This window comes from Abrus precatorius, unplaced genomic scaffold (assembly GCF_003935025.1).
Source record: "Abrus precatorius isolate BTA unplaced genomic scaffold, Abrus_2018 Scaffold10, whole genome shotgun sequence".
In the NCBI taxonomy this organism is placed as follows: domain Eukaryota; kingdom Viridiplantae; phylum Streptophyta; class Magnoliopsida; order Fabales; family Fabaceae; genus Abrus; species Abrus precatorius.
In genome coordinates, this window is record NW_020874292.1 from 15555030 (window position 1) to 15568917 (window position 13888).

Consider the following 13888-nt stretch of genomic DNA (forward strand, 5'->3'; position numbering starts at 1 on the left):
GATTGTACTATATGTCAAATTAAGATTTGAAGAGTATATATATATATATATATATATATATATATATATATATGAAATTTGATATTTTAATTGATAATTTTTTTAAAAAAAGAATTTAATGAATTTAATGAACTTCTATGTCAATATTAATTATTAAACTAGAACATTTAGGAGTTAGAACGAAGTATCTTTATGATTTGGGTTAACTTGATTTTTATGAAATAAATTTTCTAAACTAAAAATAAAAATTACATAGAATTCAGTTTGATTATAATAAAAAATGAAAACTAAACTAATATTTTAAAATTTAATTATTATTTTTATTAAATTATTTTTAAATTTATTTTATATGAAATTTATTTTAAATTTTATTTTATAAAATAAAAGTAAAAAATTAAAATAATTTTTTTGAGAAGATAAAAAAGGAAAAAATGTTAATTAAGATGGTAAAATTATAAAAATATGATAAATTTTTTAATAAAAAATATTCAATTAAAAAGACATGAGTATAGGTGATGCACTATATATTTAATTTGATAAAATATTTTTATATAAAAATATGATATATCATTAAAAGGATTTATTTATAATAATGAGAACAAGAATTTCAATCAAATTATTATATAAAAACTATATTTTTAGTTTAATTGTTTAAAAATGATTTGATTTAATTTTAAATATTCTTTATTAAGTACTCATTTTTAATTCAATATTAATTTAAGATTAAAATTTCATATTTTTAATTTAATTTTTTATTTAAATTTATTTAATATGAAAGATGAGTTTTTCTATTAATAATTATAATATTTAATTTTTTAAATTTATAAATAGTTATAAAATATATTTTGATTACTTATTTAACAATTTTACTATCTACAAATTTATATGCAATGCAAGAAAATGTCACTAATTTATAAAATTTTTTAGAAGAAACAAAAGTTTAGGATAAAAATATTAAGAAAATACCTAAGTGATTATAATAAAATTTAAAAATTTAAAATTATTCATAACATAATCCAAGTTAAAAGAAAATATAATTAGACTATTATTGTGGAAAATATTCAATCAATTTCATTATATTTAATTTTGCTTTGTCATCCATAAAATGTCCAACTATATGTGTAGATATTTTTATTTCTTATGTTATTCATTTTATCAATTTTGGATAACACAAGCCCGTATTGGTTACCAAATCTGGTTAAAAACAAAACCCTAGGCTTTAAATCCAGTTTGTTCGTCTGGGTCAAAAGTGGTCGAACCGGGTGTTTCTTTCTTTCCTTCTTTTTTTTTTTTTTTTTTTTTGGGTGGATAAAATCACCTTTTTGGTACATTGGTTAGATAGTATCTAATTGCAATTGTTGGGTACTAAGAATCACAATGGAAAGCATTCCACACCCAATTCCCAGAACAGTTGAGGAGGTTTTCACCGACTTTAAGGGTAGACGAGCGGGATTGATCAAAGCCCTCACTACTGGTACTACTTCGATTTTTCCTTCTATTTTTCAATTTAATTAAAAATTCAATTTCTCAAATTTTGGGCGCTGAATTGTTCTTCTGGGTTTTGCTGTTTTTGATGTTACAGACGTTGAAAAGTTTTACCAGCAGTGCGATCCTGGTTAGCTTTTTCATACGTTTCTTTTTTGTTGTATTTATTATGGGAATTTGATCATGATTACGCCTTGTTTATTATGCTTTTATTCTTACAAGTGCAGACCATACTCTGTAATAAATGTGTTTTCAACTACGCATTGAGACCCGTCTGTTTTTATCTGCTGCAACTTTACACGTCTAACTGCACAATTTAGGTTAAGTTTTCGTTCTGCTTGGGAAGCTTTGTTTGTTGTTCTCCAGCATACTGGGTAATGCCGTCACCATTCATCCGATGCTTTTGTCTCCATTCAGAATTGTCGCTGCATGGAGCAGATTTGGTGTTTTCTTCTTGACAAGAACACTTTGAGAGTATTTTCCCAGCATGGTAGGCATATATTTCAAGCAATCAAGCATCTGTATGGGTCGATAACTATGGTCAGAACAAAAAATGGTGTCATCAGTAATTTTCCTGTAACTATAGGATTGTTGTACCAAGAGTCAGCTTGGACTCTATCTCTGTACCTTAATCTTGGATGTTCTTATTGAGTATAAGCTAGAGCTAGGGTCATGATATTTGCTTCTTGCAATCGAGCTTTGGAAGATCATGACATTCACTTTGGTAGAAATAAAACAAAATAAGAGTTTGAGAACCCTAACGTAGAGTGTAAGACCTGGAAAGCATACCTTACAACAAGTCTTGCAGTTTAAGTAGCTAGGATCCATCATACATGATTATGGATAAATGGAGATATATAAACCATAGGATTCAAGTGATCCGGATCGATGAGTGCTTGAGTATTCTTTGTGATGAAAAGGTACTACTCAAGCTTAAAAAAATAATTTACCACACAGCTATGTGTTGTATGATGTTGTAGGGAATTCAATGTTGGTTGCTTAAAAGTCATCAAGAGTATAACTCAATGTAGTAGAGATGAGAATGTTGTACTAGATGAATGAACGTACTAGACAAGATAAGATCTGAAGTGAATGCATGAGGGAAAAATTGGGGTAGCATCTATCACAGAAAAGATGTTAGAACCTCCGTTTTTGCCTTAGGTTGTTTGGTAGGCATGTGTGGAGAAGTAGAAACTCTCGTTAGAAGAGTAGATCAGATGGAGGATAGCCTACTTAGTAGTTGAGGCATAAGGTGAACAAGAAAAATCAAAGGGACGACAATTAAGAAGGATTTTGAGGTCAATAATTTGTTTATAGGCATGATTTACTAATGGAGATTAGCCTAGTTAGTTTAGAAGCACAAGGTGAACAAGAAAAATCAAAGGGACAACAATTAAGAAGGATTTTGAGGTCAATAATTTGTTTATAGGCATGATTTACTATACAATATTATGACGTCATTAAATCTATATAGCGAATCCCACCTGGTGGAAAAAGGATTTTGTGGTTGTTGTGTTAAGTTTATTTTCACATACTTGGGTATGCATATCGGGCTTATTTACAAACACTTGGCTATTGCATGTCTACGAAAGAAAGGGATCTACGACTTTTGCATTTTTTTTTATGAGCACCCATGAATCCTTGTCCACATGAATTTGATATTACATAATAATAGGGTGCAAGTGTCATAAGTTTTGCAATTGTAATTGTTAAGATGCCCCACATTAGTTAAGAATATGGCTAGAATACTCTTTTTAATGCTTGAGCAATCCTACACCTTTAAGCTAGCTTTTAGAAGTTACTTAAACTCAGTCTCTTTCTAATATAATGTTGGAGCCAATCCAGTCTTATTGTTGGACTATTGACAGATTATCTAATCTTGTAAACTTCACTCACTAGATGTTCAGTCTTAGGCGTGAGGGGTGTGTGTGAAGGTGTCCTGCATTAGGAATGTAACTATAATATTCCTTACAAACTTGGACAATTCTATTTGCTTGAGTTGCTTTTAGGAATGAATTAGAGCAAGTTTGTTTCTAATATGAATGAGATTCTTTGGTTGATTTTGAACTGTTTGGTTATCATTTTTTTCCTCTTCCACAAATGATTTGGTAAGCTTGGTATGTTTGATGTGATTTAATCATCATTAATATACCTATTATACTATTTTGAATTTGATTATCTTTTATTTGGACACAATTTTGTTTTAACATAAAAGCATAGTTGTGTATCAAATGTCGATTTGAGGCTTGTTGTTTTATCTTTGGGTTAGTTAATTTTAGTGAAATTTGTCTTTCGTTAATAAACTACTAAGTTCTATGTCAACCATGGTTTAATTTAAAAATATCAACTACTGTCTAAATCATGAAAACAATGAAATTTTGATTTCATAAAGTATTGTGTTCTGTGCCAAAAAATCAAATCCATCTGAGGCTTTTTGTTTTCTCTTTCGCTTTGTTAATTTTGATTTAATAAAGTACCATGTCCTGTACCTTTTTGTATCTTTCGCAATATTTTCTGGCATTCTTTTACAAAGTACATTTTGGAGTTTCACTATGTACATAGATCTGTTTTTCTTGTTAGTCGTGAATATATTTGCAAATTAAAGCTAAATGTAACACTTGGAATGTGGTTCCTTTCAAAGATGTGTTATGTCAATTTTCTTCTGAAGTTCTGATAGTTTTATTTATTATAACAGAGAAGTTACATGAATTCCTCACAGATAAGACTTGGTTTTTGTTGTAGAGAAGTTACATGAATTGTTGATTCCTGTTAGATGCTTCTTTAGCTCAATTAGCAATTCTGGATGGTCCAAATTACCCATTCCCTAAAAGAGGAATGTAATATTTTTTGACAATTCAAAATCTGTTTATTTGTTAATATGTTGTGAGAAGTTATAAATGCTTGGTGGTTAATATCTTACCATCATTACTGTTATTGTTTTGGTTTGACCTTTGAAACTTTTGCTTCCAGCCTAAAACACTAAAATCATTGCAGACACTAAATAGATTTTGCTATAGGTTATATTGGTGGTTCGAAAATCTATTGTTTTTTTATCATACTTTCAGTTTGTTAAGATGGGGTGGAGAACTTGATGTTTGATTATATTGACCAAGTGTTATATAAATTGTGTTATTTGTTAATATTAAGCTGTTCTCATTGAAGAGAAGGAGAACTTGTGTCTGTATGGATTTCCAAATGAAACATGGGAAGTGAATTTGCCTGTTGAGGAAGTGCCTCCTGAACTTCCTGAGCCAGCATTAGGCATAAACTTTGCTAGGGACGGAATGCAAGAGAAAGACTGGCTATCACTGGTTGCAGTTCACAGTGATTCATGGCTGCTTGCAGTTGCTTTCTATTTTGGTGCCCGATTTGGATTTGGTAAGAATGAAAGGTAAGAATACACTGTGTTTCTTATTCTTATCAACCTTAGAAAATTGTTTTGCTATTCTTTAAAGCTTACCATTTTTTCCCCTCAACTTATTCCTGCCTGTTGTTTTCATTTTTCAAAATTCAAATAATTATTTGGGTTTACTATGGCCCTCTTGTTTTGGACTTCTTTGGAACATCTAGGGTGTAAGAGATCATTTATTTCAAGCAGTGCACAATTTTGAGTGAAAATTAATGATAACTTTAGTCTGTTAAATTTGCAACAGCTTTACTAAATTCTCTTTTATCTGTAATCTATTATTAAGGCTATGTTTCATGAAACCATGTGTACTAAATGAAAAACTAAGCTTCTTTCTTTTATGTGTGTCGTTGATTTTGAGTTTTCTTCTTTATTTTATTTGTTGGTCCTTGAACTATTTTAGGTTTTTTAAATAAATCTGTACTCAACAACTTTTGTACTTAACTGGTGGATGTGACTCAGTGACATGTATATTGACTGCTTTTGCTTCATTTCTGCCAACAGCATCTTGATATGAAATATTGAATGTTTTATTGTGGCCTGACATTAATAAGTCTCTCAAGAAGCTAACTGATTTTTATGTTTTTAGGCTAGAGTTTGGCCTTTCCATTACCCAGTGAAAAACTGTTTGCCTTGCTTGCAGCTTCATTGTGTACCAATTATATCTGATTTATATTTATCCCAAATTGTTTAGATTAAAGGCAATCTAATTCTGGGATAAATTCCAGTCTTCCACTGATTCCCTTTCTCAATATAATCGTCATGATTCCATTTGAATATCTAAAAGGAATTAAGCATGTATCAGATCAAAGAGCATACCTGAAGTATTGGGGGTGATAAGTGGTATGATTTTTTGGCTAAAATGAGGAAGAAAGAAGAAATTAGAAACGAAAAAGCCATATTTGTTAAGGAGCCTTGGAGGAAAAGTATATTACTGGGTTAAATCCTGAGAATGTTGTGTTCAAAGTTTGTATGAGAATATTTTTAGGAAGTGTTATAATTTTGGTTCAAATGGATATTTACAGGAAAAGACTTTTTCAGATGATAAATGATCTGCCAACTATCTTTGAAGTTGTCACAGGAAGTGCTAAGCTATCGAAGGATCAATTAGCTGCTCCCAACAATGGCAGCAAAAGCAAATCAAGTGGAAAGGTGGTATACTGTCTTCAATTTCTTGTTCCTAGTTTATATTTGTTATCATTGACAATATTTTTAAGTCACTTGGGGTCCTCCTGTTTGGATACTGTCTATTAACAGTCCCGCCAATCTGAGTCTCAGACCAAGGGAATGAAGATGTCTGCACCACCCAAAGAAGAGGATGAAAGTGGAGAAGAGGAAGAAGATGATGATGAACAAGGTGCTACATGTGGGGCTTGCGGTGATAACTATGCCAATGATGAGTTCTGGATTTGTTGTGATATGTGTGAGAGATGGTTCCATGGCAAATGTGTTAAAATCACTCCTGCAAAGGCTGAGCACATCAAGCAATACAAGTGCCCAAGTTGCAGTAACAAGAGGGCCAGGGTTTAGAAGATCTGAGCCTTTTTGGATCAATCACCAATCAAACATTGGACAAGGTTTAGAATGTTTTATTTGATAACAATTTATAAGTGGAAAAAGTTGTTTGCCTGGTCTAGTCAATGAACTTTTAATGAAGATGGAATTTGAAGTTTTGCTAGTGTTCATTCCTATTGTCTAGTCTTTGGAATTGTGTTTTAAAGTAGACATTGGCAATGAAGATATAATATTAATATACTCTGCAGTTTTGATTATTTTTCGCCATGACTCGATTTATTTATATGATTCCACAGGGTGCATAAGGCTGTTGCTGTTATTGTTTTTTACGTATTTCTGCATCATTTTCTGTGGGGGTGGCAAAGAGGGTTGAAAAATGGGTTGGTCTGCCTCTATTTTTGAAATTGGGTTATTAGAAAATTAGCCAAACCTGTTTAAGTAAAGACCAGCAGGCTTACCCAACAAAGAAAATGGATCCAAATTATCTCCGGTTGTGTAGGAAGTGGATGTTCAGTTCTTTCTTTTGGCTTAAACAAAAGTTAGTCCACTTAAGTGAATTTTTCAATTTTAGCTAGAGCGTGCATAAGATTGGTTTAAGCAACAAAAATACTTTAGTTTAAGCGAATTTTAAAGCAAATATAGGATGATATTTTTTGTACTTTCTTAAGCAAGTTTACACTTAAATAAGTTTAAATAATGTTAAGCGAAAGAAAGACAAAGTACAAATTTATAGACATGTCAACTCGCTTAAGTGATAACTAATTCTACTTCACCTAAACGACTATTAAATAACATAAGCAAAAATTGAACAATGAGTACAAATTTATATATATGCCAGCTCGCTTAAGCAACAATTAATTTGCTAAAGTGTGTCCTACTTTGTTTAAGCGACCTTTAAATAGTTTAAGTTAAAATTTGATTTGCTCAAGTGAATAATGAATGACTTAAACAAAAATTGGATAGCGAGTATCATTTTTCACATATCTTATTTGTTTAAGCAAATATTGAGTTGTTTAAGCAAAAATTGCAAAATTGAGAATAAAAAACATAAATTGGTCATCTAAGTCAAAACATAAGTAAATACAAACAATATATTATATACATAAGATGATTTTGGAAAATACATTTACAATGTTTACATGATTACTATAATCATTGAACAAAGTATAAAAGCTACAAAATTTATCAAGATTGATCAAAGATTGAATGAGTTGTGTTATCCAAAGGTTCTTACAAAAAGAATTATAATTGAATAAAATATTACACAATTAAGTAAGAAAAAATAACTTTTTAATTTTATATTTCATGAATTTTGTATAAATAATGTAGTAAATCTGAATCGATTGTTGAAAGTGTGAGGAGAATGATAAGATGAAGACATTGAATGGTGGACATCACAAGGTTCAAAACGGGTGAGTTGATATTCCTTAAATATTTACAAATTATTGCACACAAGATAAATAAGAATGGAGAAATTGACTTATTTATTAGTAAATGCATTAATATATGTACCTCAAAATGATGGCTTTGGGATTGACCTTTTATTGGATCATTTTTTTTTCCTTTTTCCTTATAGCTCAACCCAACTTTTGAATCGTCTATACCTATTCCTTTTCATGCATGGGTAGATTGTGTACCATTATTGATAATGATGACTGATGCAGGGTGTCATTATTGCAACTCTCACTATTTTGTTCTTTTAATCAAAGTTATGTGATTTGATGAGACACCGCTTTTACACATTCATCTACCAAATGAGAGTATTATTCTGAACTAGATACTTTAAATGCGAGTCTAATCATTTTAGAAGCTAATTGTTGATATCGTCTTGTGATAACAAGTTTAAGAACCCTTGATCTTAATCCTGTATTCCTTTGATGTAACACCCTTAATTTTAATTTTATAATTATTGTATTTTATGTTGAGTGATTGTGAATATTGTTTAAAATTAGGAGTTTGTATGATGTGAGTTGTAGGAAATCTTACTCAAGCGAGATGAATCTCGCTCAGGTGAGATAGGATAAAGTTGCCTCAACTGTCCTCTAGTCCACGAGAGATAGAGCTCGCTCAGGCGGCCTTACAGGAAAACTTGAGTAGCTCTCTGGACTTCTTCTCGCTCCAACGAGAATATCAGAAAATTGCAAAAATTCTCTCTGTTTGATTTTCTTGCCCTAGCGAGAAAGGGCTCGTCCAAGCGAGAATGACCTCGCTCAAGCAAAAGCATGCAAGATTTGAGGGGTATTTAAGGATTTTCAACTCAGAAAACTTACATTACAATCTAAGAAACTTTCCCTAATTTTTCTCTCTAAACTCTCTCTTCCTTTCCTCTCAGAGAAAACCCCTAAGCTCTAAACTTGTCCCGAATCTGAGCTTGAACCTTCTTTCTACTAAATCTTTAGTAAGTTTCTTGGAGCTTGACTAATTAATCCCATCTCTATTTTCTTCTATTTTCTCTTTTCTCAAAAAGTACTCTTCTATGTAATATATGTAGGAAGACCTTAGTCGACGATCTCTTCCTCTAATCTCTTCATAAAATCATCTATTTGAGGTAAGGAGAGTTCTATTCCATTAATAAGAACATGATGTGTTTTGACCATGAGAATGTTATTGAGCATTTCTTGTTTATAAATATATGTTTGAATGAAATCGTTGATGAAATATGTTTCCTTGTCCTTAATGACTTGAATGATATGTGTGTTGAGTATATATGTATGTACGTTTTGAACTGAGTCCAGAGGTGTCCAATCTTTGGCATGATTGACTGATATATGATATAAATAGTGGACTTGAATAAAATAGAAAAAGAAAAAGGATGAAAAATTATGCTATCATAAAAGTGACAAGATTATGTTAAATGAGAAATGAAAAAGAGCAAAGTCATAATGAGAAATGAAAACTGATAAGAATAAGTGTGGATAATTCAGAGATACACTGAAGTGTGGAAGATGGAGGCGATTTTGAAAATCTTGAAGAAATGAGGGTGGTGTATGATTTTCTTTAATTTGTGCATAACTAATGAGAGTAAAAGCACCACAGGCCTCACACTTATTTCCTGACCTAAATCCCTGACAATGCTTTTACTAAAAGAGGTTGGATCGGCATATGTTGTATTCGTGTTGCTGCAACTATTCAACAACTATCTATATTAAGGAAGATCTTAAGGGATCCCAAGGGCAGAGAATGATTGACATAAGGAATTTAGGAATGTTATGAGTGACAATAGAATGAAATTACGATATTAGTGAATATTAAATATACATGACATTGATGTGAAATTTAATTGCCATTTCTGAACGTTTGGTGTGTCATTCATTATGTGTGACTTGACATTATTATTAATCATGTTTAGTAACAAGAAAAAAATACTCATTATTACTAAATATTTTCAGGGAAGTAAGATGACCATTCCCAAAGAAAAATTAGGGTAGCGGGAGGATTTATGTTCAATAGGTTACATTTTGTATTTAGAGAGTATTCCTTTTGAGTACCCCATTCGTAATAGGATTCGGCACACATTCAGCTTGTATATATAGGAATGGTACAGACATGAAGTGCGGCGAATTACTTATACACCTTTCTCGATCATGACCTTATAGGAAGACCCACTCTGTTCACCTTCGAGCGAGTTACTGGTATTGAAGTGGTGGCCGATACGGGTGATCTTGGCAAGGACGAGAATCTGTCTCTGAAGGAATTAGCTGAGATAGAGGGTTGGCATTGGGATGACGACTAGGATCGTCCTCAGTATTTTGGGGTGGAGATAATTGCTCATTAGGACTAAGTTATTTTGATTTTGTAAATCATATATACGAGTCCTAATGCATTTTAGAACTATGATTTGTAATTACTGAACTCTTATATATTAATGAAACTAATATACATGTATTTTAATTTAGTTTAAATTTATTTATTTCTTATTATTTTACTATTTGAATATTTTGTAAGCCCGAGTAACAAGATGAAGGTTCAAAATTTTATTTAATTTTGCTTTATGAATATAGGTAAATTATTTTATTTCTTCTTTTCAATATAAAATTATTTCATAAATCGTATCAATAAAATTAGGACGTTATATTTGACATTGTGCATAATTCCAGAACAAGCTTTTCTTGTCCATCTCTTAATGATGCATTTTTCTAGCACAACCTTGATATCGTTTGCTTCAAAAACCTTCAATGCATGGGAAATAAGGATTCCAAATGTTTCAAATTTTCTGCAACTGCAACATATAGAGTTTAAGGCATGATGAAATGATACTTTCCATGATATGTCTCCACTGATTGTAGGAATGACATATTCAAACAAAGGATTCATTTCTTTCTGATATACTACAGGCCAAAAGTGAAGAAAACTCTTGTTAAAATAAGTTAAAAATAGTATGTGTGTAAATTTTACCCATTCGTATTAGGATAAGAGATATCTCATATCTTAATGTTGTTTACTTATGGCAAGACTCGTACTCACAAATTAACTTATTCTAATCTTTGTTTTCAACCACATGTTCAATGTATGTAAAGAATTGTTTTATGCTAACATCAAACTTCATATAAGCTATAAAATCAAAATTTACACTTTCACATAGTTGAGTACTTCTGAAGTGCGAACATTTCCTTCATATAACACGATGTTCATGTTTTCTTTATTGCATATATTGATTTCATTCAATTATCCTAAAAAACATTGTATTCTTCCAAGATGTTTGTCCAGGCTTGCTCAAACTCATTCACTGTGTCAAAGTCATACATGCATCTTTTGAAATCTCTTAAAAAATAATTTTTGCATTTCATCAAATTACTTAAGGTTTTTCATTCCATTTTACATCGTGTCATGTGCACAAAGCATGATGTGTTTCAAACATGACTTCTACAATTTGATCTTAGTCAGTAAATATTGTTAACAATTTTTTTGATTGTGTGCTTTTAAGAATGTATCAAACAACCATGTAAAAGATTCAGTTGTTTCATCATACAAAAAAGCTACACCAAAGATAACTGCACCCTTAAAATGGTTAAAACCTGAAAATAATGTAAGAGGCTTATTTGCACGATTAATGCAATACGTTATGTCCAAGGAAACAATTTCACCAAAATATTGGTAATCTAAGGACATCTTTGCATCAATCCAAAACACATGTGTTATTTGCTCATTTGCATCCATCTGCTATATATGAAAGAATGATGAATTGTCTAAAATTGTCACTGAAAATATTGCATTAGATAATCAACTTCTCTATACACCATACTTCTTTGCCTTCTTACATTGAGGTAATTTTTTGTGTCCAATCTAGTGTAACCACATTAGCTCTATGGCTTACAAGTATGTTGCAAGTTGATAGGATGACTTTTGTTGCAAAGTAAAACTCTTAACAATATCAATCCCGTATGCTTGGATAAGGGTTATCTTATGATGTGAAGTTAGCATGTGTGTTGTCTGCTCAACTTGTAAAGGGTGATTATGTTCATCTACAAACTCATTTGTAACAAATTTTTTGTTCTTTCCTAAAGAAACTCCAATTCTTACATAACAATATGTTCTAGTCTCAGCTCTATGTTTTACAACTTAGGAATCTCTTATATCTCCTTTTGGAAGTCCCTCTCTCCTACACAAAGTGCTAGCACAGTCTTCCTTTCTCTTATTAAAGTATAGTTTTCTAATGCCAAAACTTATCCTCCTACCATATTTCCTCCAAAATTCTCATTCTTCATCTACACTTTTAAACTCTAAACTAACTCTTGGCTTCTATTTGATACTATTTGTTGTCATTTTTTCTAACAAAAATGAAAAGAAATATTTGCTGAGATTAACATAACTTTCCTTCAATCCAGTTCATAAAATATGAAAGGATTAGTTTTCAATGGGAAAACCAACCTAACATCATTAAGTTGTTATCGGTAGTGGAGAAGCACAAGATAGTGTTTGCTGAAAATATAAAAAATGCCCACCAATATTGTACGTGAAGATGAAGTTTTGTTCCCCCTACCTCTGAGTTATTTTCTTTTTAAAGAAATGAGTTTCATTTAGCTTTTCATGGAGTATATGTCAACCCTACATTGTTTATGCTCCAAAATTACAACATTTTCGCTTAAGCGAAACAAGTTCCCTTAAGTGAGTCTTAATTGCTTAAGTATGATTTGGGGCACTTAAGCGAATATTAAGCAATTGAACGAGTGTAAGGCACTTAAGTGAATCTATATTGCTTAAGCACATTGAATGGCTTAAACACACTTCCTCACTCGCTTAAGCCATTTACTAACCTTCTATCTCCTTAACGTGACACTTATGAAGTGTTGCTTCACACAACATCTTACTCAAATACAACAGTAGATAGAGGCCTATCGCCAAGCTTATACACACATCCACCACTAGCTAGTGATAAACTATCAATCGTAGCATTCTTCAATGAGTCATTCTACCCCTTTACCATATATCAATACTAAGGAGACACTTCAACATTCTCCTGGCCTACGCCTAAAGAGTTTGCAACACATGTTTCATGGCCTAGAGGCATCCCTCTATTCCCAAATCACCCCAACCAATATGAAGTGTCTTTTAGACATGAACAAGGACATGGATAACAAAGAGCTGATGAAGGAGTTATAGAACACCTCAAGAAGAGGATGAAGATGAAGAGATAAAAGGTCATTAAGAGTAGCATGCTATGGAGCAAGGAGATCAAGTGGAAGAGGATCATGCATACTTGAGGAATGATTGTTTAGTTTTATATATTTCTTATTTTATTTTAATTTCACAATATTTTTTGTTTCATAGACATCTAATATAAAAAATTTCATGTTTAGAATTTTTATTTATATAAAATCTCATTATCTTTTAAATTTGGTTGCATTTACTTATATTTTGGTTAGATAACCAATCTCTTTAATTTTTTTTAAATTCTAAAATATTCATTTAAACGATCCCATATTTACTTAAGTTCACAAGTTTTGCTTAAGCTTGTTTAAGCTAGTCTTATGCGCGTTTAAGTAAAAATTAAAAAAATCACTTAAAATGAACTTATTTTTGCTTAAATAAAAAAAGAATTAGACTTCCAATTTCCTAGCAAATTGGAGACAATCCAATCCAAAAATAATAGATTTTAAAAAAGAAAAAGTGGACAAGCTGACTTGCTTAAGATTTTAAAAATAAAAAAGAAATAATAAAAAGCTATAAAAATATTAAATTAATAAATTTATATTAATAGTAAATTATATTTTAATTATTTTTAATTTTTTCTTTTAAAAAAAGGCCAAACGGGTTCATTTGTTTTTGACTTATTTTGGTGTGTTAAAAATAATGTTATTTTGTTACTTCTAATTTTGTCTAGGAACCAAAGTGAAAGGAACTGCGTGCATTTTATTCAAGTATTTATTTACAAACATTAGATTTGAATTGAGAGAATAGATCCTAATTGTATGGTAATCAGTACACAGTCCTTTATAGCAAGATTTGAAGTAATATATGATTATGGAGACATGAATGCTCCAA

The 13888-nt window shown here is 30.9% G+C and overlaps 1 protein-coding gene across 5 annotated transcripts; it reads left to right on the top strand.

Moving 5' to 3' along the window:
* The first annotated feature begins 1173 nt into the window (after positions 1–1173).
* Positions 1174–6698, top strand: LOC113863123 (PHD finger protein Alfin1-like). 5 transcript variants are annotated; one of them, XM_027496568.1, is made up of 5 exons: positions 1174–1474; positions 1583–1615; positions 4648–4876; positions 5917–6046; positions 6149–6698. In XM_027496568.1, exons 1-5 carry the CDS (start codon positions 1378–1380, stop codon positions 6419–6421), a joined length of 762 nt encoding a protein of 253 aa, XP_027352369.1. In that variant the 5' UTR covers positions 1174–1377; the 3' UTR covers positions 6422–6698. The 5 variants fall into 5 exon arrangements, with proteins under 5 accessions (XP_027352369.1, XP_027352395.1, XP_027352388.1 ...); XM_027496594.1 differs by having other exon boundaries at positions 6176–6698; XM_027496587.1 differs by having other exon boundaries at positions 5917–6043; positions 6164–6698.
* Positions 6699–13888: the final 7190 nt, after the last annotated feature.

Bases quoted from the DNA above. Each gene is read 5' to 3' on its own strand.
- LOC113863123 (XM_027496568.1), top strand. From the start codon at position 1,378: ATGGAAAGCATTCCACACCCAATTCCCAGAACAGTTGAGGAGGTTTTC. The intron at 1,475-1,582 runs GTACTACTTCGA...TTGATGTTACAG, and splicing joins GATCAAAGCCCTCACTACTG to ACGTTGAAAAGTTTTACCAG. The intron at 6,047-6,148 runs GTATACTGTCTT...GTCTATTAACAG, and splicing joins GCAAATCAAGTGGAAAGGTG to TCCCGCCAATCTGAGTCTCA.